The 23,584-nt window shown below is 39.0% G+C and overlaps 2 protein-coding genes and 1 long non-coding RNA gene across 3 annotated transcripts in view; 1 reads left to right on the plus strand and 2 right to left on the minus strand.

Annotated features, from left to right (window-relative positions):
• LOC127445000 (uncharacterized) overlaps window positions 1-1,849 on the plus strand; it is a 14,656-nt gene extending 12,807 nt beyond the window's left edge. Inside the window, exons 2-3 of the long non-coding RNA XR_007897913.1 lie at window positions 999-1,157; window positions 1,703-1,849. This is a non-coding gene — a long non-coding RNA (uncharacterized LOC127445000). The remainder of the gene's footprint in view (window positions 1-998; window positions 1,158-1,702) is intronic.
• LOC127444998 (coiled-coil and C2 domain-containing protein 1A-like) overlaps window positions 1-14,382 on the minus strand; it is a 16,828-nt gene extending 2,446 nt beyond the window's left edge. Inside the window, exons 1-23 of the mRNA XM_051704695.1 lie at window positions 14,249-14,382; window positions 13,760-13,838; window positions 11,724-11,868; window positions 9,706-9,812; window positions 9,219-9,449; window positions 8,814-9,126; window positions 8,595-8,704; window positions 7,834-7,906; window positions 7,647-7,736; window positions 7,366-7,493; window positions 7,195-7,267; window positions 6,965-7,089; window positions 4,968-5,079; window positions 4,714-4,886; window positions 4,060-4,182; window positions 3,835-3,893; window positions 2,134-2,250; window positions 1,872-1,945; window positions 1,732-1,790; window positions 1,588-1,639; window positions 1,378-1,477; window positions 1,208-1,298; window positions 952-1,128 (exon numbers count right to left, since the gene is read on the minus strand). Coding sequence (XP_051560655.1) covers window positions 952-1,128; window positions 1,208-1,298; window positions 1,378-1,477; window positions 1,588-1,639; window positions 1,732-1,790; window positions 1,872-1,945; window positions 2,134-2,250; window positions 3,835-3,893; window positions 4,060-4,182; window positions 4,714-4,886; window positions 4,968-5,079; window positions 6,965-7,089; window positions 7,195-7,267; window positions 7,366-7,493; window positions 7,647-7,736; window positions 7,834-7,906; window positions 8,595-8,704; window positions 8,814-9,126; window positions 9,219-9,449; window positions 9,706-9,812; window positions 11,724-11,868; window positions 13,760-13,816 — 2,589 coding nt within the window. The 5' untranslated portion in view covers window positions 13,817-13,838; window positions 14,249-14,382. The remainder of the gene's footprint in view (window positions 1-951; window positions 1,129-1,207; window positions 1,299-1,377; window positions 1,478-1,587; window positions 1,640-1,731; window positions 1,791-1,871; window positions 1,946-2,133; window positions 2,251-3,834; window positions 3,894-4,059; window positions 4,183-4,713; window positions 4,887-4,967; window positions 5,080-6,964; window positions 7,090-7,194; window positions 7,268-7,365; window positions 7,494-7,646; window positions 7,737-7,833; window positions 7,907-8,594; window positions 8,705-8,813; window positions 9,127-9,218; window positions 9,450-9,705; window positions 9,813-11,723; window positions 11,869-13,759; window positions 13,839-14,248) is intronic.
• A 7,999-nt stretch (window positions 14,383-22,381) lies between these two features.
• On the minus strand, window positions 22,382-23,438 carry nanos3 (nanos homolog 3). Its single transcript, XM_051704955.1, has one exon. The coding sequence runs from the start codon at window positions 23,364-23,366 to the stop codon at window positions 22,845-22,847; it is 522 nt and encodes a 173-aa protein (XP_051560915.1). The 5' UTR covers window positions 23,367-23,438; the 3' UTR covers window positions 22,382-22,844.
• Between the last annotated feature and the right edge of the window lie 146 nt (window positions 23,439-23,584).

The following is a 23,584-nucleotide window of genomic DNA, read 5'->3' on the forward strand; positions in this document are numbered from 1 at the left end:
CATTTTCAGGATTTTAACCCTTTAAAATGGCAGTTTGTTGACATAATGCCACTGTTGTTTTTTTACACACACACACACACACACACACACACACACACACTTCTCAATACACACTCTGACATCCACACACCCACACAATTTTAGCTGCATCATTTATTCAATTGTCCTGCAGTGCTCTATAATACAGCAAACAGAAAATAGGGGAAAAGCTTGTATTTGCTCCATAGGCTAAACATGAGAAAAATGGCGCCATCTGGTGGAAAATATTAAACGTACATTTTGAAGCCAGGGCTCCGGAATGAAAGCATAATATCATAGAATTCATGATTTGATGCTTTAATGGCACTGGGATCAAATATTGCAGGTTTTAATGGGTTTCAATGGGGACATTTTTGTCCTGAAGGTCCTGAGTGTAACTATTGTGTGTACACAGTGTATTATAGATGTAGGAACTGAGGTTGAAATATCAAAATTCCCACTAAAATACACACCTTTGACAAAATGTATGCCGTTGGCATTAACACAGCCAAAATAATCGAAGAAACAAAAATGAAAAAGACAAAAATGTCCCGAAGGTCGCACAAGGGTTAAATAATATTTGTTACCTAATCCTAGCTCTAACCTAACCCCATCCTTTACTTTCTATTGGTACACGAGGCAGTCCAGCTTGTTTTTGTATTCATGTTGGTTTTTTTGTTGTAAATTGTAAACAAAACTTAAAAAACCTAAATAAATAAATAAATAAATTAATTAATTAATTAATTAATATTAATTATTATTAATTATTAATTATATTATATTAAAAAATATAATACTTTTTTAATTTATTAAATGAATGATGATATATGAATATATATTTTTTATTAAATAAGAGGGCAACTGAAGGGACAGATAAAAGACGCAATATAAATTATTAAAAAAAAAAAGAGAAAACACTCGCTCTCTTCATACCCTTCTCTCTTTATCTCCATCTTTTTCTCGGTCTCTCTCTTTCTCAGGTGAGGGGGTCAAGGGGTCAATGACGAGCCATTTGTCCGTCACCGGCTTTAGCTGAACTCCACCCAGTGGCTCACGGATCTTCACACGCACCTCCAGTTTCCCTCCCGTCGCCTTCCGGCCGTCCAGCACCTGCAAACACTCATGAGACTCCAGCATCTGTGTGTGTGTTCTACGTGAATGTGCGTGTGTGTGTGTGTGTGTAACTCACATCTATGATCTCTCTGATCTCACACTGGTTCTCCAGAGCTTCCAACTTCAGCTGAGCACTTCCCACCACTTTATCTGTCTTAAAGAGACCACTACACCCACACACAGTGATGATCAACATGATCACAGTTTGCTGATATTGATTATTGGTGTTGGTTAAAAGATTCTCACCCTTTGTGTATGATCTCAAACTTGATGCCTTTTGCCTGTACGACTCTCTTGAAGCCTCGATGATCTCGCTTAATGTTCAGATTAAACTGCTCCTTAAACTCTACACACACAGACTGTCAACTAATGTACAATAATTTAATATAATATAATGCAACTAACTTATAACACAGCATCACTAGTAATCTTCCTGGTTAATGTGTGTGTGTGTACCTGGACAGTTGGTATTTTTAACAGTGCTGGTTTTGTCTCTCTGAGCCTCTTCCTAATAAAAATACACACACTGTTACTGTAGATCACAACAGCATTAATGAGTGTGTGTTTGCAGGTGTTGATGAGTGTGACGGTGTGTCGTACCACACTGGGGAAAGGAAACTCAAAGCGCACACTCGCATCGAGATCACTGGCTGAAAGTCCTGGAGAAAACAAGATTGATGAACACAGCTGCACACACAAATCATACACACACGAAAACACACACACACAAACACACACACCTGGAGGAGCTGGCAGGTTGATTCCTTTCACGATGATCAGTGCCATGTCATTGGCCGTCAGGTCAGGATTGATCCTGAACACAGTGAGAGCTGAATCTGAGAAAATGTCTCTTAAATAAATGAGATCATGCTTTTTCTGAGCATACAAACGGTTTTCTTTATAGGGGTAGTCTTTGGGTTAGTCTGACGCAATTATAATGATCATCTTCAAATCAAAACAACAGTAGTCAATGTTATGTCCTTAATAAATGTGTGTTCTCACTTGACACTGTTGAAGGTGCGCTCTTCTGTGTGGAACTTGGGTACTGGTCTTCCTTTAGCATGAGCTTTCTTCAGCAGTTCAATATTACTAAGGCATTCTTCGGCCAGCTTCTCAAACCTAAACACACATTTAGATTTAACATTTATATTTATCGGAATTTGCATTTAAAGGGATATTTCGCAAAAAATGAAAATTCTCTCATTATTTACTGATCATTGCCATCCCAGATGTGTATGACTTTCTTTCTTCCGCAGAACACACATTAAGGGTTTTTAAAAAAAAATTATATTTCAGCTCTGTAGGTCCTCACAATGCAAGTGAACGGAGATCAGACGTAGGAACTCCAAAAATCACATAAAAGAAACATAAAAGTAATCCATATGTCTCCAGACAGGTGTGGGTGAGAAACATCAAAATGTAACTCCTTTTTTTAATCAATCTCCACTTTAACTTTCACTTTTAGATGTGAAAGTGAAAGTGGAGATTATATTGCGATATTCTTCAAAAAAATCTTCATTTGTGTTCTGCTGAAGAAAGAAAGTCACACACATCTGGGATGGCATGAGGGTGAGTAAATGATGCGAGAATTTTCATTTTTGGGTGAACTATCCCTTCAAGATTTACATTCAGATTATTATCAAATCATTTACAAAAAAAAAAGAAAAAAAAAAAAAGAATAAAACTAAAAATAGCACAATTTTCAAGTTGTTTCTAAAGCTTTCTCATTTTTATATATTATGTATATGGTAAAATACATACATGGTTAAAAAAAATCTAAATTCTTTTAATGTACTGTATAGATTTGACTGTTATAGCCTTGTCCCAGACTCTTTCAATATCAAATTATGAAAATCCATTATAAAAAATACTAATTGCTACATGTTTAAAACTCTAATAATCTAAACAAAAAAGTCCAACAAAGAAAAAAACATTTCAATATTTACGGTGTGAAAATGATTTCTATCCCTTTTTAATCAAATTTCGACCATCTCACAGTTGTGGTGTAATTTCCATTTCCTCGGCTAAATGTGAAAATATTATTTAATTGTATTTAGGATACATAAAATGTTAGCTATGAAATTAGCCTTAGCAAGAAAAAAAAAAAAGTCAGCTATTTTAATTCAAAATGTTAAAAATGTGATTTCCATCAGCGTAATTTTCAACAGAATTCTATTAAACACAATAAAGAATTTGAGATGTGCTGGAAATCACTCCGTGGTGGGAATATTCATGACTTATTTTACAAAAATGACATAAATCTCCTGTTATGAATGTGCATGCACTGGTTGGTCATTATTAATAGACAAATTAAATGAAGTAGTGAGAGTGTAAAACATGGCCGGACTAGGGGTGCCTCCTTGTGCCCCTGCCCGCCCCCTATCACATCCTAGTACCGGCTGTGGTGTAAATTTTTTTTTATGAGACAACTTTCTAGAAGTCCACAGTGGTAAAAACACCCAATGTTGAAGAAACACCCATATTTAAAATTTGTATTTGACCATGGATGCAAAAAATGTGAAAACTTTTTTATTTAGGTAAATCTGTCAAAATTGGTCAGTTTCATAATGCTTTAGTCCATATTCGAAGCCCAAAACAAGAACACACACCTGAATAATCTGTTTATCCAATGAAACGGAGAGCAAAACAGACCATTAATAACACACATACATCATCATCTTTAATGAAAACACACACACAGACCTTGCAGTTTCTGCTATATTCCCCATATGTGTGAATTGCTGGGAGCAGGCGAGGCATTTCTGGACAAAAAGTTTTAAAAAAAAAAAATCATTTCGATTTTAAAAACCTTACACCATTTGTGATAACTGTCAGAAAATGTTCTTCAGTCTAATGAATGTTTGTTGTTATAACATATTAATAACTGTGTTGTTAATGTGAATAAACATGTAATAAAGGTGTAATAACCTCATGCTGTCGTTTAAGCTGCCCCATGAGTTGAGCGTACTGCTCAGCAGAACGAGAAGAGAGAGAGGATGAGCGAGATTGAGACAGTCTGTAGTCTTCCTCGCTAAAAGGAGCGCCCGGCACCTGGAAGAAAGGCAATTATATATAAATAAAACATTAACCCTATAAGCAAGAGATTGAGATCTCTTTCAAGTTCTTATCACCAATAAATACATTTAACACATACTTTAAGCCTGTTAAATATGTTAAAGCTCAAAAGCATTTATTTATTAATTTAAATGCAACTACTCCACCACACATCAGTTCACATTCACACAAACCTCACATTTCACACATACAGAAACAGTGTTTCCTGCACAGCTGTTTAACAATGGAAAGGAAATATACAGCATATAAATGTTCAATTTAGACTTTAAGTTCACAAGTTTGGCTAATATATATATATATATATATATATATATATATATATATATATATATATATATATATATATATATATATACACACACACACACAGAAAATATAGATAATAGATCTCTGTATATAATATATATTAGCCAAACTTGTGAACTTAAAGTCTAAATTGAATGTGACGAGAAATAATAAATGTCTTATATATGAACGAATCACTTGCCGTTACACTCGTTCACGTACCTTGGTGATGTCGACAGGAAGTCCTGCTTTGGCGGCAGTGATCATGGGCTCCAGGCCTTTAGCGTTTCTCAGGTGTTGAGCGGCTCCCTGCATGTCCTTCATCTCTTTAGAGCGCAACGCCGCCTTCACAAACTGCTGCCTGCGCATCGTCAAGAAATCCAGCTGCTGCTGGGCTACAACACACCACACATTATAAACACACTCATGTAGATGCACTATTACACACACACACACGTATTATTTACTCACTATACCTTTCCCCCCAAGTTTAAAGGCGTTTGTGGAGCCAGTGGGTGTTCCTGCGGTGGACAATGCTTTTGTAGGTGCGGGAGATCTTGATTTCTGAACAGCAGGTTGAGCTGATGACTGCTTGACACATAAAACACAGAAATAACATGTTTAAACACAAAACAAACTCGGTACTGCATGCCTTCATTCACATATATCAATTATTCACAATGATTTTGAACAATGAGTTCCTTTAACATGCTCAATTACACAGTCAACCATCAGATCTTACTCTCTACCCTCTCCTCACTGGGCATCACAGGAACTGTGCTTGACTGGTTTAATTCCTATCTCTCAGGTAGGTCCTTCAAGGTAGCCTGGAGAGGTGAGGTATCCAAGCCACATCAGCTACTTACTGGGGTACCGCAGGGATCAGTGCTTGGGCCACTTCTCTTCTCTATATACACAGCATCACTAGGACCCATCATTCAGGCACATGGGTTCTCTTATCACTGCTATGCAGATGACACACAGCTCAACTTGTCTTTCCAGCCCAATGACACCACGGTGACTGCTCGAATCTCTGCCTGCCTGGTGGACATCTCGGCCTGGATGAAGGAACACCACCTGCAACTCAACCCAGCCAAGACTGAACTCCTCGTCTTTCCAGCCAACCCTGCTGTTGAACACAACATCACCGTGCAGCTGGGTGCAACTACAGTAACGCCTTCCAAAATAGTCAAAAATCTAGGGGTAAGCATCGATAACCATCTCAATTTCACAGACCACATCTCAAAGACAGCACGATCATGTAGATTTACACTCTACAATATCAGGAAAATAAGACCCTTCATCTCGGAACATGCCACACAACTTCTTGTCCAGTCATTGTCATAACTAGACTGGACTACTGTAACGCTCTCATCGCAGGCATCCCTGCATGCGCAATTAGACCCGTGCAAATGATCAAGAATGCAGCAGCACATCTGGTCTATAATGAACCAAAGACAGCACATGTTACACCACTCCTCATCTCTCTTCACTGGCTGCCGGTTGATGCACATATCAAATAAAAAAAGACCCAGTCACTGGGTCTGCTCCAGCATACCTAAAATCATTTCTGCAGAGCTACACGCCCACTAGAAGCCTGCGGTCGGCTAAGGAACATCGTCTTGTTGTACCAACACAAAGAGGCTCCAAAACACTTTCCCGAACTTTCGGTTTCATTGTACCACATTGGTGGAATGACCTTCCCAACTCCATCCTTGAAGCTGACTCACTTTCTGTCTTCAAAAAATGACAAAAAAACACATCTTTTCCATGAGCACTTAACCAGTTACTAATAAAAAACATTTTTAATACCATTCTGATGCTAGTGAAACTTTGTAATACAGCACTTTTCATACCACTGTCTCCTTAAGATGATTCGCTTTTGTTTTCCTCTTTTGTAAGTCGCTTTGGATAAAAGCGTCTGCCAAATGAATAAATGTAAATGTAAATTAGGTTCCCTCTACAGGATATATTTGAGTTGAGTTAACATAGTGATTTTAAGTAAAATAAAAACAAAAAAAACTCATTTTAAACATGTGCAACCACCATCCACATCTGAATCAAGTTAATCCAAAGGGTTATTTTTTTAAAGTGCCTTGCGACCCACGAATTTGAAAGTGTTAAGACACCAATGATTTTATATAGTCTCTGATTGAACATCAGAATCAAAAATTATGTTTGAGTCATTTCTGTGAATCAGTTCAAACGGTCTGTTTCAATGAATTGTTTGCTTCAAGGAAGGCTTTGTGTTACATTTTTAAAATGTTTAAGTGATAGCATATGTAGATAAATATTCCCATTTATTCTGAAAATGATTAAACATTAAGCACAGAAAATCTACTATCCTTCATTTTAACTAGATATTTACAGTTTGAATCTGTCAGGCTGAAATGACGTTTCCTCAGAAAATCACCTTTTTGAGTCATTTCAGAGCATTCAGGTTTTAATTAGTCAGTTTCTAGATTTTTTTGACCTTTGTTGCTTCCTTTCCTGAGACTTCGTCCTCATCTGCATCCTGATTGGCCAGTTTTATTGCTGTCTCCAGGACGCCCATAAAATTCTGATCACCACCCTCAGCGCCCTGCAGTGGAGGACAACCTGACACACACACAGGCACACGCGCGCACACACACAAACACACCATCAGAACCGCATTGTACACACTCATGCTGTAACAACCCACACTGTTAAGAGATCTACTACCTGGTGGAACAGGAAGTTCTGCCAAATTCACCGCCCGTCCTGCTTTATGAGCTTTGATGGCATCTTGATATTGCTGAAAATACACAAAAAAGCAAGCGGTTGAATTTGAGTTTAAAATGAAAAGCTTTTCTGTGCACGCAAGTGTGTGATGAGCGTTTTTGTGCATGCTACCTTGACTATCCGCTGGTGCATGCGTGCCTTGCGGTCATCTCCTTTGCTCTTGGCGCTTTCTGCAGCTTCTTTATATTTGTCCATGCGCTGCTGTAAGGCCTCGCCAACGCTTTGAGGAGCTGAGAGAGCTGAAATACACACACACAGACACATGTTTACTTAAGAAATGTTCTGGGTTTAAACTGTATTTGGGACGTCAGGTTCTCTCTCTCTCTCTCTCTCTCTCTCTCTCTCTCTCTCTCTCACAAACACTCACTCACTCACTCAACCTCTCACTTCACCTGTGTTTGGAGCAGCCGTCGGTGCAGTAAGGGGAGCGGGTGGTTTTGTGGACATCTGAGGAGGGTTTGAATGTGGCACCTGAACTTCTCCTGAGGAAGAGAGCAGGATATCCACCAAACTGAATAAATGTGACCATCATTTCCAGTGTAGAAATGAGATAATTTCATATGTGATGTGAAGAGTTACCAGGAGGGGGCGGCAGAGAGCAAATATCAACAAACTCCCCATTGTCAACAGTCTCCACCATTGAGTCTAATTTCTGTGGGAGTGTAAGATGCAAATACAGAGTTCATTTTCCCAGTTTTGATTCTGATTTTGTAAACAGTGTTTCAGCTCTGATCACGCCTACTCATAAAATCCTCAAACATTTCTAATTCTACAAATCTCACTGCAGTCATATGGGTGTTGTCTGAACTTCATGAATATCCTTGGCTGGATGCTGACATTAACATCACAACACAGCAGTATTGGAGAGTAACAAAAAGTAAACTAGATAGGTAAGCTTCGCCAAGACAAAAATCGATTTTAAAAACTATCAGCCAGTGAATTGGTTATCAGCATTTTCCATCACCTTAGTTACCGGTATCTGCAAAATCCACTATCGGTTGACCTCTACTAGAAATCCCTGCAAATCTACTTTTCAGAGTGAAATAAATATTTAGCTAAATGCTGCTGTTTCACACTTTTAAAAACCTTCAATGTTGTTAGCTACTTTCAATTATTAGCTTGTAGTTAACTGCTTTTAACTACTGATTTACTGTAGATGAATGACTTTATACTATGATTCGGTTGTACATTTGGCAAGCCACAGTTTTAAAGCAGCTTCCCCAACGCAGTATGTGCCCTTCAAGTCGCTCTGAAAAGAAAGAGTCTGCTAATTTAATAAATGTTGTGGTAAACATGTTAATCATGACACTGCAGTACTGACAGATTGCAGAGGTCGTTACCTTGGCGATGAGGTAGAGTTGTTTGGCCTGGTCTGTGTTTCCGCTCTGTTTGGCCTGTATGGCCGCCAGCTTATATTCTCTCTGTCTGTTTAATATACTCGCTTTGACCTCTGAAATACACACACACCAACTCAGAATCAGACTATGCTGCTATTTGCATGACTTTATGTAATTAAAGTAGCTTCTATAAGATCAGACTTTTGGAAGAGTTAGCTGTACCTGAGTGCTGTGCATTGGGCTGGTTGGGTGTGAGCGGTGATATGGCTGGTGTATCAGGCGTTATGGCTGTTGATCTCTGTGGTGGAGGCTGCAGTAGCTGTGGTTTGGGTGGTGCGACTGGTCTGGCCTCTTGTAGTGACTTTTCATTGGTCGTCTGAGGTGGAGTGTAGGCTGGAGGAGTCTTGTCCTGCTCACTGATTGGCTCGGCCTGTGAAACCGAAGAGGGTTTTCCACCAGTGGCCACTGGAGGAGGCATCTCCTCTTCATTGATGGGTTTCCCTTTTTTGACTGACATCAGCATTGACTGGAGAGTCTGTAAACAAACAGAAGGCATTAACAAAAATATGAGAAAGTGTGTAACGATTTGGGAATTTTTTTTATGATGATAAATGAGACATGACCCACCTTCATTCCACGGTCATATCTGCGTGCTTTGCTGATCTCCCCTGCAGCCTTGGCGTTGCCAATGGCTGTCTGGTACATGTCGATGCGCTCCTGTAGGCGAGACTCCAGGCTGGCTGGAGCACTCAGTGATGCTGGGGTTGTCTGAGATGCTGTGCTTGAGCGCTGAGGTGGTGCTGGTGACGGAGGGGGCTTCCTCACCACTTCGTCTTCCAACACCTCATTCAGCTCAGCCTGAAACATATTAAACAACTTCAAACAGTATCTCCTCATGCTAAAATACCACTTAAACTGAATGCAGAAACATCATTTCTCTAACTAATTAGTCTTAACATGGGTGGGCAACTAGGAATATCATTCCTACAATATGAAACAGAGGGGACTTCTACTACACTGAGAAATCTACGGTGGCCCCGTCGTTTGCACTGCGTTTCAAAATAAGAGTGAACTGTTCTCCAGCTCTTTATGGATACAGCTGCCCTCCACTCACCAAGAGATCAGCATCGTTCTCCAAATCCCCATCATCATCTCCATCTTCATCCAGATCCTTCATACACAGAGCAGCCATCCACTCGATGTCCTCCATGGGCACTGGAGCTACATGATAACAGAAAGAGAGAAAGACGAGAAAAAAATTAATACGAAAAAGGGACATGCATATGCACTTCAACTTCTGGCACTTTTACGTCCCAGGGGTTGTTTTTTGTTTTTTTTATTAAAATGAAGAGATTTCAACTTTTGTCTTGTTATATGAAGGTCTGAATTAAAACTGAACTGGAAACATTTGACCAGGCCTTCAAAATTTATTTTTGGTACTTTTCAAATGTCTTTTTTTCTTTTAGTTTTTGCCTTGCCACACACTTTCAATATTAAACTATGAAAATCCATTATACAAAAATAATAATAAAAAAAATTATGTTTAAAAATATGATAATAAACAAAGAATTTTACGGTGGTAAAATTTATTGTGGTAAAATTATTTCTATTGATTTTTCAAAAATTACACCTGTCCCACAATTGTGGCATTATTGTCACCTCACCAAACATTTTAGCCCTTAATTAAGACTTTTCAAAAGTTTGTGTTCTCTGTTCTTGTTATCCAAGTGTCAGTGAAAAGCTTGAGATGAAATATGAGTTAAAATATTATTTATTGTGTGTATTTAGTATAAATCAAATGTTAAGAATGAAATTAGCCTTAGCAATACAAAAGAGACGGACATTTTTCCCCCCACAAAACATTGAAAATGTCATTTCCATCAGCATCATTTCCAGCACAGAATTCTGTTAAACACAAAACAGAATTTGAAATGTGCCGTGAGTGACGCTGTGGTGGGAATTTTCATGACCTTTAGAAACAAATGGCACTAAAAGGAATATTTGGGGTTCAATACAAGTTCAGCTCAATCGACAGCATTTGTGGCATAATATTGAGTACCACAAAATTTAATTTAGACTCGTTCCTCCTTTTCTTTAATAAAAGCAAAAATCTGGGTAACAGTGAGGCAAGTGAATGGGGGCCGATTTTTGAACGTTTAAAATACTGTTTCGCGAGTCCTCACGTTATAATCTAGCTGCATTAAGTGTGTGCGCTCGAGCGATGAGCGTCCCCACGACAGAGTGTGCGTCAGCCGGATGCAGTTTCAATCTCTCCCCCTTAGACCGGGTACAGTTTCAATCTCTCCCCCTTAGATCGGGTACAGTTTCAATCTCTCCCCCTTAGATCGGGTACAGTTTCAATCTCTCCCCCTTAGATCGGGTACAGTTTCAATCTCTTCCCCTTAGATCGGGTATAGTTTCAATCTCTCCCCCTTAAACCGGGTACAGTTTCAATCTCTCCCTTAGACCGGGTATAGTTTCAATCTCTCCCCCATAGATCGGGACATTTCACATAGAGAATTGCCAGTTTCAGAGTTTGTAGTTATTTACATGATCTGCTTCCGTATTATTTGAACTTTAATATAACTGCATTAAAGACGTAACGCCGGGGTGTTTCCTTTAAAGACACTCTGATATACAAGTTTTGCTCCAGCTCCACTTATTCCACAAGAGAGTGCTCCTGCATTATAATTCCCTCATACTTTGCGATCTACATCACCTGGAGCTGTTTTCTTCCTCAGTCAGGAGCGAGCTGCAGTGCTGCTCTCGCGTGTCATCATTAGAGTTTAATGTGATCTCACGTTACGTTAAATGAGATCAAACGACTACTCGACAATGAAAATATTTGTTGACAATTTTTTATTGTCGACGTTGTCGATAACATCGACTAATCGTTTCAGCCCTAACTGTGATGCATGTACATTCTGTACACGGTTGAAAATTTGTTGTAGACAAATTTAAAAATGTTGACAAATATTTCAACGAGACTTCGCTTTCTAGAAGCCCAAAGTGCTAAATGTGCCCAAAAATGAAGAAACACCCATTAATATCAAAACTGTCAACACTGCAACCAACAAAACAAGAGATCCTAACACAGTTATCTGGACACTTTGACATGTTTGGTGTCCTCACCTTTCCCTCCAGCTTTTCTGTCCACTGGCCCACCCCTTCCTCCTCCACCTCCCACCAGGGCCAGAAGCTCCGCCTCCAAGTCCTCCTCATTTCCTCCAGAGTCATCCAGCCCACCGTCAGGAGCCAAATCCAACAGCAGTCCCATCTGACAATATGAGCAGAACTGAGTGATTGATTAACTGTGTCATGATAAATTGAGTCCGCCGGTATCGAGTCCCCATGGGGGTAACTGTTTGTAATGCCTGAACAAAAACCTATCATGTTATTGTGATAGCATGTCATTGAAGTCTAGGCGAACTGAAAAACACAATAACACATCTTTAATTTCACAATCTATAACTTCAGTTATATATTATTATGTGTAACATATGATTTTAAAGACATTAAATGTCGTATTTACATTACGTATTTTTAATCAGGCACTGAATAGAGTATCGATTACTAGCTCTTTGAGCCAATGGAATCACTGTGATGTCAGATGGAGACTCAATTTATCATGACACCGGATCTATCAATCGATTGATTAAAAAAGAGAATTTATCCATTCAATTTAAATCCATATCTAATTAGGGACAACATATTATTTTTATTTTTATGCGTATTATGAAACATGTATTGACTTAAAAGATGGAAGACAGGCTGAGATGAGAGGATGCGATGCAAAATATTGTATAGATATACACTGGTGGCCAAAAGTTTGGAATAATGTACAGATTTTGCTCTTATGGAAAGAAATTGGTACTTTTCATCAAAGTGGCATTCAACTGATCACAATGTATAGTCAAGACATTAATAATGTGAAAAATTACTATTACAATTTGAAAAAAATGTTCAGAACTTCTTAAACTACTTCAAAGAGTTCTCATCAAAAAATCCTCCATGTGCAGCAATGACAGCTTTGCAGATCCTTGTTATTCTAGCTGTCAGTTTGTCCAGATACTCAGGTGACATTTCACCCCACACTTCCTGTAGCACTTGCCATAGATGTGGCTGTCTTATCGGGGACTTCTCACGCACCTTACAGTCTAGCTGATCCCACAAAAGCTCAATGGGGTTAAGATCCAGAACACTCTTTTCCAATTGTCTGTTGTCCAATGTCTGTGTTTCTTTGCCCACTCTAATCTTTTCTTTTTGATTTTCTGTTTCAAAAGTGGCTTTTTCTTTGCAATTCTTCCCATAAGGCCTGCACCCCTGAGTCTTCTCTTTACTGTTGTACATGAAACTGGTGTTGAGCGGGTAGAATTCAATGAAGCTGTCAGCTGAGGACATGTGAGGCGTCTATTTCTCAAACTAGAGACTCTGATGTACTTATCCTCTTGTTTAGTTGTACATCTGTTCTTCCACATCTCTTTCTGTTCTTGTTAGAGCCAGTTGTCCTTTGACTTTGAAGACAGTAATGTACACCTTTGTATGAAATCTTCAGTTTTTTGACAATTTCAAGCATTGTATAGCCTTCATTCGTCATAACATTGATTGACTGATGAGTTTCTAGAGAAAGCTGTTTCTTTTTTGCCATTTCTGACCTAATATTGATCTAAAGACATGCCAGTCTATTGCATACTGTGGCAACTCAAAAACAAACACAATGTTAAGCTTAATTTAACGAACCAAACAGCTTTCAGCTGTGTTTGATATAATGGCAAGTGATTTTCTAGTACCAAATGATCAATTTATCATGACTACTCAAGGATAAGGTGTTGGAGTGATGGCTGCTGTCTAGATTTGATAAAAAAATGACTTTTTTCAAATAGTGATGGTGCTGTTTTTTACATCAGTAATGTCCTGACTATACTTTGTGATCAGATGAATGCCACTTTGGTGAATTAAAGTACCAATTTCCTTCGGAAACAGCAAAATCTGTACATTATTCCAAACTTTTGGCCACCAGAATATATGTATTAAATACGTATTTAGATATTTACATTCACATCTGATGTGTATGTGTAAGACAGTCCTGGATTTGTACAGTTTTACCAATGAAAAGTGAGATATTGATGTTATATTTTATGATTTCAATACTGTACTCCATTTATTACCCGTTTGTCCCTGGCAGCCCCTTGGCCCTTCTGCGGCGGGTTCCGGCTTCGACTCATTTTTCGCACAGCTGCCTGAAATCTGAAGTAAGTACAACAAGATTTGTTGTTAAATGCTAGTACAAAACAAGCAATGCATCAGACTCAACTCTCCAACAGCACAATCAACCTGACAGACAGGTGAGTGACGTCACAGCGCATTCCTATAGCGTTAACTTCTGCGTGAGCCCAAAACATACAATTGAAATCAATATTAATGTCTATTTATTTGTGCTTTATTTCGAGACAACACCTTCCAGATCTCCATAACCTCAAATTTACTGACTTGGAGCTAAATTGCGGCTGTTTTAACATAATTAACCATGCTAGTTGAAACAGGGAGCAGACAGGTGATTCGTTCACCTTTATAGTTAATGAGAAAGCACATTTTAGCTATTTTTGCACGAACAACTGGCTGAAACAACGAATTTACTAATCATTTGAACGCAATACCTCGATCATATGTTCCTCCGAAGGCTGCTTACGTGATAAATCTCTGTTGAGAAGAATAAGCTGTCAATCATGAAATGTTTACATCAGAGAGTCACAAATACAGACTTTGGAGACTTATCACTTCCTGCTTTACGTCAGGTTTCCCATAGCAACAGCAGATCCTCGCGCTGTACGGCACGCGGGAACGCGCATCACCTCACCTCAGGATTGGAAGTTCAGCAGCTAGTGTCACTGTTTAAAATTAAACAGACCAGTTTGTGATGGTTTGTTGTGTTAAAGTTTATTTTCTTAAAGTGAGAAAGTGACCAAAAAAATATTCTATATAGGAAATACGGTCACGAATGTATCTTGGGCGCGCGTCTCGACATGACCGCTAATGTCTGTCAGATGAATTTTACATTATTTGCATCACATTAAAAGCATAAAATGTTTATTTTATATGTTGAATGGTTAATGAAAACGATTTATAGTCCTTAGGGAAAAAAAGTTGTATGAAATTGGAATAAAACACAATTAAATTAACAATATGCAAATGAAACAAGGTTGTATATCAAGAGTGTTATTAACATGTTTTTAATTCTGTCTTTCTTTTTTTCTTTTTTTTTTTTTTTTTTTTTTGTCAGTTTGTTGAGTTTTACTAAAACACTACAATGACCAAAAGAAAGTCCCAGATGGCAGGTAGACGGATCCCTAGAGAACCCAATTTTACATGGTTTATTAATTCATTTTATTTAGCTATTCACGTTTCTCTGTTACAACTTTGATTAGGGCTTGCTTATCAATTTGATGTAAATGCATTTTCATCTTCAGCAGAGTTTAAAGCTCCTAAGAGGACTCAACGCAGAGTAAAGCGGCATAAAAGCACTGAAGAGGAAACAGATCTGCAGCCTGTAGACAATAATCAGGTGATGTTTGTTGACGTCTGTCTTTATTCAAATATAATCCTATAACACACTAGTATCTTCAAACCGTTTCACATTTACACACCAGTTTACTTTGGACTGTTTGACTCGCATAATATTTATTTTTCATTGTCTTCTAATGTCTAATTTCAGACATTGAAATTAGGAAACGACAGTTCCCAATATGCATCACGCTCAGAAGAGCAGAATGACTGTCAACCTGGACAGAGCAATGAAACAACAGAGTTTCATGTCGCTCCTTGTGCCCTGGAAGAAAAAACATCCCAAAATGATAAAGATGAGCATGATACCAGTCCAGAGGTTCGAAACGAGATGGAAAAAACTGCCTTGATTGCAGTGGAAACCCCAGAACCGAACAACAATGACAAGTACACTCTTTCAGAACCTTTGAATTTGGAAGTTTCCAATTTTGGACAGCCAGATATAGAACTGGATGATAAAGAGAGTGAAACCACAACAAACAATTCAAACCAAGAGTCTCTGGCACCTCAGAGTGTTCTAGGACACCCTAAGTTATCATTAGATGACTATCAAACTAGGCGAGAAATGTCGCATGAAATGACTGTAGAGACTACAGCCACTGAGGAAAAGATGGGTGGCCTATCAGGGTGTTCAGAAAGTGTAGCTGAGGCCTTGGCTGTAGAAGGTTCTGAAATACCTCCAATAAAGAGGAGAGTAAGGAGGAGAATGGGAATGTGTTGGCCTGGAGAAAGGAAGAGAAAGCAGAAGGGACAGCATATAAGAGGGAAGATGATTGGAGAAGGGCAGGAGAATGTGGCGGGAACATCAGTACTGGGTGTTGATGAGTCATTGGTCATGACCAGCGACAGTTTCAAGAAGGACAGCCCTGTCTCTCTTGAAAAGGTGGGAACTGCAGAGCCAGAACTTTCAGGCCCCTCCTTCCCAACCTCTTGCCCATTGGAGGATATTCCTCTAAAGGAGGAACAGGTGGATTTTGGGAATGACATTAAAGATCATTTAATGGTGGAATGCATGCCAAGCAGCACCAAAACTCTTGAAACTGCCAATGCAAGTCTATGCCATCCTGATACAGGTGCTCCAAGCCTTCTCGAGATGAAGGATAAAGTTGAGATGTTTAGTGTAGAGGATAATGGCGAGAAAAGAAACATTATTGAAGAAAAACCACTCTTGGCCTCAGAAATGTCCAGTGACCCTGCTGCTGATGCTATGGAACCAACTGATGTTACAACTGAGATTGGGACTGAAGTTTCTGAAGTTTTTACTGACAACTGCAAGGGATCAAATGATGTTTCAGCTGAGGATGCAGTTGTGATGCAGGCTTCATGTGATGTTCTCAAAGAAGACACTAAAGCCTCACCATCCACTTTTGAGCTCGGTAAGAATGTTGAAGAACCACTTGAAGGAGTTTTCAGTGAGATGGAGGTTGAGGAGAGTGGTCGACATGAATGTAAAACGAACCCCTCTATCGTGATTGCTTCTGCTCATGATGAAGAGGGTGGTCTTGAGCAACTGAGCTTGTTCAATGAGGATGTTGCTGAAGAGAGTAACGTGGTTACTGAGATAGCAATTCATGACCGAGTAGATAAGTGTGATTGTTTGGACTTCACTATAGTTGCCGCTACTGTTACTGCTGAGAACACAACAATCTGTGAAGATAATGGCATGAGGAGTTTGTCTTTACCTGCAGCCCCAGCTGGTGGTAAAGAAGAAGACATGCAAGTGAGTAACGCTTTCGAATGAAGGAATTCCACTTTTACGAAAAGGTCACCCAAAATGAAAATTCATCATTATCGGGGCTTCCATCCATGTTTTTGTACTCAAATTATGGGATATTGCATAAAAAGATGCCGTATTGAAACACCAAGATAATTTTGGAGCAAATTAAAACTCCAAAATGTGCAACAAAAAAAAAACTTGTATGTGCTCGCTTTAGGTGGATAAATTTTTTATTCGACAAGACATGTGCATAAACAATGATGGAAACACATTCACAGAATACACTCCTATTGAATTCCCATAGGATTATAGATGCGCATAAAAAAAAAAAATCATGTGACTTTGACACAAAAAGCAATGTAAATACATAATTCACTCTGAGAATATCATCGCATATCATCTGAAGTGTTGCTCTTGTAATTGTGAAATTTCAGTCACAAGGCCTGTTATCAAAACGATTGCCAACTATTACCTCCCAGAACTGTCTGACATGCTTTTGGCTTTTTGCCGCTTAACGTTAGCAAATTTGACATTCGTCAGAGTGTTTTAGCTACACGTTCTAAACCCCAAGTAATTTATTACACCGAAGAGCCACAGTATCTACAACTCCCATTTCCATTGAAATTTTGTGCCAATTTGCCCTGAAGTGACGATCTTGTTCTTAAACACATGGAATGGAAATGCTGCTTTATTCACAAATTGTTTTTGCAATATTCAAATATCCAACTCGGATAGAAACATGTTATTTTTTGCTTTTGTGGAACACAAAGGAGTTCGAATGTTTACGCAAAACATACTGTATAGTTACCGGATTGTCAAGCTGCAAAAAGGCAAAAAACAACAAAACTAGTCCAGAGAGACTACCACCCCTGGAGTCACGAGTTTGAATCCAGGGTGTGCTGAGTGACTCCAGCCAGGTCTCCTAAGCAACCAAATTGGCCCGGTTGCTAGGGAGGGTAGAGTCACATGGGGTATCCTCCTCGTGGTCGCAATTAGTGGTTCTCGCTCTCCATGGGGTGTGTGGTAAGTTGTGCGTGGATCGCGGAGAATAGCATGAGCCTCCCTTTCTGTGAGTCTCCACGGTGTCATGCACATCGAGCCACGTGATCAGTTGTGCGGATTGACGGTCTCAGAAGCGGAGGCAACTGAGACTTGTCCTCTGCCACCTGGATTGAGGTGATTAACCGCGGCACCATGAGGACCTACTTAGTAGTGGGAATTGGGCATTCCAAATTGGGAGAAAAGGGGATAAAAAAATAATTATAAAAATAAAATAAAATAGTCCAGACAACTAGGAAGCCATGAAATGTAGCTTGATTGAGAGTTACAGTGGAATTTAAGTGACTTAAATTTCCATCTTTTCCTTATTCAAAGCTAACATATGGCTTCAGAAGACTTGGAATATAGTGTATGAGTCATATGGATTACTTTAATGGTGCCTTTTGGTAATTTTTGGAGCTCGATAGCCCCTGTTCACTGCTTTCACTGTATGGAAAAGAGCGCGTAAACATCTACGTTTTGTGTTCCACTTCTTTGAAGTATTTTGTTAGTAAGACTGAGCTGTTTATTCAGTCAATTACAGGGCCAAACAGTCCATTGTGTGATGCTAATGAACCTCATCTGAGTCCTGGTGCTTTCCAGCAGTCTCCTCCTGATCCGTTCAGTCCCTTATCCATCCACTCCGTGACAGATTCCCAACTCAATAACATTAGGCAAGTGAAATGTGTATGTCTTTGTGTATGAACGACTTTATGGGACTAATTATTATGTTGGCTTGACAAAGCCATCATACTCTTATTCTACAGACTTGGTTTAGTATTTTCCCAAAATCCCTAAACCAAGACCGAAATTTCCTATGAATTATGAACTATCTGTGTGCCTGTCTGTCTGTTTACCATATATTTTTGTGCATTTTCAATCTGTTTACATTTGCTCAGTTTGGAGCTGGAGAAACAGCCTATCCCAGAAGCCTCTTGTGATCTGGAAGATGCCACAGAGCTGGTGTGCGGCCTAATCAAAGATCTCGCCTCTTTGAAGTAAGTCATGATTCTTAAATTTTGTGATTTACACTTAAATATGTTTGTTATTAAATCTACCACAGGTAACAATTCCACTGGTCAATTGAACACATAGAGGTAATAAATATTTGTAAATAAATCGTATTGCTCTCTATCTGTCTCACACACATGCAGTCAGACTCTGATGAATGCACATAGGAAGATTGGACTTATGCAACAGGGCAGCAGACCTCCAAGACCCCCAAGACCCCCCTTTCGCGGCACACATGTCCCTCAACATTCAGAAATATATATGTAATACCAACAGTTCATGAATGTATTCTACTAAATAAATCGATTTGATAAAAGAACACAGGATAATGTACACTGAGCTGTACTATCAGTTTGTTTTCAGCCACTTTGATGTTCACAACTGTTCAGTTACCCTTGTTTAACCTTTAAAGAACATTTCCTGTTTTCATCATGGCATGTGTTCACATTAAATCTCAAGTCTGAGAGCTAAAGCAGAGTTTTTCCATTTCTGTTCGCCAATAATAACATCATTTAGAGGTTCAAACAAAAATGTAAACATTGCAAGTTTGTCAATCACAGGGTGTGACCCCTCGGCCGAAGGGTCGTAACCTTAGCAACCGGGCTTCAAAGTTCTAAACATAAATCTATCCAACCTCCTGTCCTGTTGTTGTGTGTGTTGGCTTCAGTATTACATTTTACAGTAAAACGAGACATTGTCAGAAATGCTTGTCTAACTGAGACCATTCAGTTGGTGTTTTGATTCCATATTTTATAAATAGCGGAGACCACAGGCAATGTCTCGGTAAGGTCAGTGACAAAGGTTGCCAGAGGTGATAAAAATGAGAAATCGTTTAAAAATCTAGTTCAAAACACGTGTCGAATTTGTAATTATGTAATCTTTGAGCACATGTTGGTTTCACAATTTTTGAAAAACATTTATAGCTTTTTTTACAGCAAAGATTTAATTACTTAAAGGAATATTCTGGATTCATACAAAATAAGCTCAATTGACAGCATTTGTGGCATAATACCACAAAAATTCAAAAATTGAGGTTCCAGTGAGACACTTACAATGGGAGTCAAGAGGGCCAATTTTTTAACATTAAAGTACTCACATTCTCAAAAGTATAGCCACAAAACATAAACAATATGCGTGTAAACTGTGTGATAAAATCACTCACTAACCGCATCTGTGTAAAGTTATACACAATTTTACAACTTGATGTAATGTCAACAAACCCTAAAACGACTGTAAAAATTACTATTTAAACAACTTTACATCTCAAATAATACATGAGTTTTAACAGAAGAATTAATGTAAGTGCTTTAATAAAATTATAAGCTTCACATTTCTGCCTTTAAACCTTCTAAAAATGGGTCCCATTGACTTTCATTGTAATTACCTCCATTTTTGCTTTTTCAAAGCAAAGGAGTCGAAATAAATTTTAGCGGTAATCAACATTATGCAACAAATGCTGCTGATTGAGCTTAACATGTATTGAACACTGAATATTCCTTTAAAAAATGTCATGTGGTGTAACCGTCATATTCAGGAATTAAAGTAGTTTCCTTGAATTCCTGAGAATGAATACGCAACTTGAACTTGAATACGCAACTTTCATTTAAAAACAAAAAATTCAAAATATTTTTCAAGGTGATTTCACCCCTCAAATGTCATAAATATCAGATACATTTTTGAGTCAAGAACATCAAGAAGTTTTCTCAGGGTTACACCGCATGACCGGAAAAAATGTGTATTTAAAAAAAAAATATATATATATATATAGATACTTATTGATTTGACAAAAACAAACAAACAAACAAACAAAACGTCAATCTTTTTTGTCAACAAAATTGCTACCTGCATGTTGGTTACACACCATACGACTTCGATTCAGTGGACAAAAGTTTTTCAAATATTAATATTATCAATATATATTATTAATACATATTACATATTATAAAATAAAACTATTTCACTGCTTATTTTAAGAAATAATAATAGAAGATTATTCTGCACTACTCATGCCGACATTTCTTTTTTCAAGAATTACAACTTTTCTGTCTCCGGACGGTTAAACCACATGACATTTTTTACTTTTAGCCCCAGAACAAAATATCAAAATGACTCTGAACTCAGTAATTGAAAATGAGTTCATCTTTCTAGAGGTGTATACAAGTAACTGTTTTGTGCAAATTGCATTTGTAATGTATTTTTGGATCATTTAAAGGAATATTCAGTGTTTAATACAAGTTAAGCTCAGTCGACAGCATGTGTGGCGTAATGTTGATTACCACAAAAATCAATTTGGACTCGTCCCACATTTGATTTAAAAAAAGCAAATCTTGATGTTCCAGTGAGACACTTACAATGGAAGTGAATGGGGCTACTTTTTTGAGTGTTTTTAAAAGCTGAAATGTGCAGCTTATAATATGTATAAATTCACTTACATTAAAACAGTTAAAACTTGTGTTTTTAAGCTCTAAAGTTGGTTAAATAATCATTTATACGGTCGTTTTAGGGTTTATGGCATTAGAATTGGATATAACTTTACACAGAAAAAGTTAGTAAGCAATTTTATCACACTACAATCATGTTAACACACATATGTCTTGTTGCTATACTTTTGAAAGTATTTTATTTTCTCCCTAATGTGGAATGCCCAATTCCCAATGCGCTCTAAGTGCTTGTGGTGGCGTAGTGACTCGCCTCAATCCGGGTGGCGGAGGACGAATCTCAGTTGCCTCCACATCTGAGACCGTCAATCCGCGCATCTTATCACGTGGCTTGTTGAACGTGTTACCGCGGAGACCTAGTGCGTGTGCAGGCTTCACGCTATTCTCCGCGGCATCCACGTACAACTCACCACACGCCCCACCGAGAGCGAGAACCACATTATAGCGACCACGAGGAGGTTACCCCATGTGACTCTACCCTTCCTAGCAACCGGGCCAATTTGGTTGCTTAGGAGACCTGGCTGGAGTCACTCAGCATGCCCTGGATTCAAACTCGTGACTCCAGGGGTGATAGTCAGCGTCAATACTCGCTGAGATACCCAGGCCCCAGCTTTTGAAAGTATTTTAATGTTTACGGATTGGCCCCCATTCACTTCCATTGTAAGTGCCTCACTGTGATCTCGATTTTTGCTTCTTTTTTCACTAAAGAAAACGACAAACAAGTATAAGATAATTTTTGTGGTTGGGGGGGATGAATATCATGTCTTTGACCCAAGTAACAATTATGTTTAAGAGTCAAAAGTGCATAAATGCTTGTTTTTCTTAAGCAGTGGTTAGTTATGTATAGCAAGATGTAATACATAAATGAAATAAAACCATGAGAAAAACTGTGTGGAAAGTGTGACAACTAGCCCCCATTATGTAAAGAGACACGAAACACACAGAAGCAGATTTGGGATTTTGTTCTTTTTGGTTTGTTATTGATGCAAAACACAAATAGCTCTCAATAGTATAACACACTTCAATATTCACATAAACTACTTTTAAAAAATTGCACCAAAGAGTCTTATATTAAAAGTATATCAAATGCAAAGACTTTTTTTTTTTTTTTATCAAGTTAAACAAGCAAGAGCTTGTTAATAGTGTCGGATGTTCAAACTCTGTTGCACCTGTAGCGAGCCTACTGGCATGTGTACAAGTTTGTTTAAAAGGGATAAAACAAAACCAAACCCCCAAATGAAACACACACCACCATAGTGCACACAAAGAAATGGCAGAAAGTGCAAAATCAAACCGTGGAAGCACATATACATGCATGCAAACTCGGACACAAGCCGTGGGTGTTACAGATAAAACAAACACTTAAATGGTTAAACTTAAACATTAAAACCTTTAGAAAAAATGTCCTCCTTTCCATTTAACAAAATCCTGACTGTGAGTAGCCTACAATGTGTCTCGTCCACATCTTGGGCAAAATCCAGTCCAGTTTCACCATGTCGATCTGACATACACGGAGCTGTAAGTCTCATCCACGAGTGGGCAGAACCTCTTGGTGTGCGCTTTAGCTCCTGTGGCCCCGCACTGCGGACACACGTACTGGCTCAAGTACGGACACACCACGTCTCCGTTTCGGTCCTTTAAATAATGCGAGGCGAACACCGCCTCCGACTCGCCGTTATGTTTGCAGAAGCTGCAGAACTTTTTGTCGGGTGGGCTGCTGATGCTCTTGCCGGGCGTTGCGGGTTCCGCGCCCCCCTTTTCCCTCACCGGAGCCGTGCGCGTACGCTTGTTGGGGGTGTTTGGAGACTCCATGGTCGCGGCGGCATCTTCGCTCTTGTCACCACATCGCGAGCTCTCGACCTGACGCTCTGAAAGTGCCGCAGGTGTCCGCTGCATCGCTCTGATCATCTCCGCTAATCCCATGTAGTCTCTCCAGGGCTGAAAGTCGCGATTTTTAGACTCCATAGATCCATAAATCGACAGGAAGTACGGGAACAGAGAGAAGGCCATATCACGAGCGCATGCACTCACCGACAGCGATCAAAACAAACCGTGAGCACGCAGAACACGCATGGGTTATTAAGGGCGGACAGTCACAGCGCGAGACCAATTAGAACACGTGAGAAATGATTCGGAAGACAGTGGCGGAGCAAGAGGGGTGGCCAGGGGTGACCGTGGACCGAAGCCTGGCCAACCCACTCGCAATTGCAGATTTGGTCATTTATTTG

Source organism: Myxocyprinus asiaticus, chromosome 8 (genome assembly GCF_019703515.2).
Source record: "Myxocyprinus asiaticus isolate MX2 ecotype Aquarium Trade chromosome 8, UBuf_Myxa_2, whole genome shotgun sequence".
Lineage (NCBI taxonomy): Eukaryota > Metazoa > Chordata > Actinopteri > Cypriniformes > Catostomidae > Myxocyprinus > Myxocyprinus asiaticus.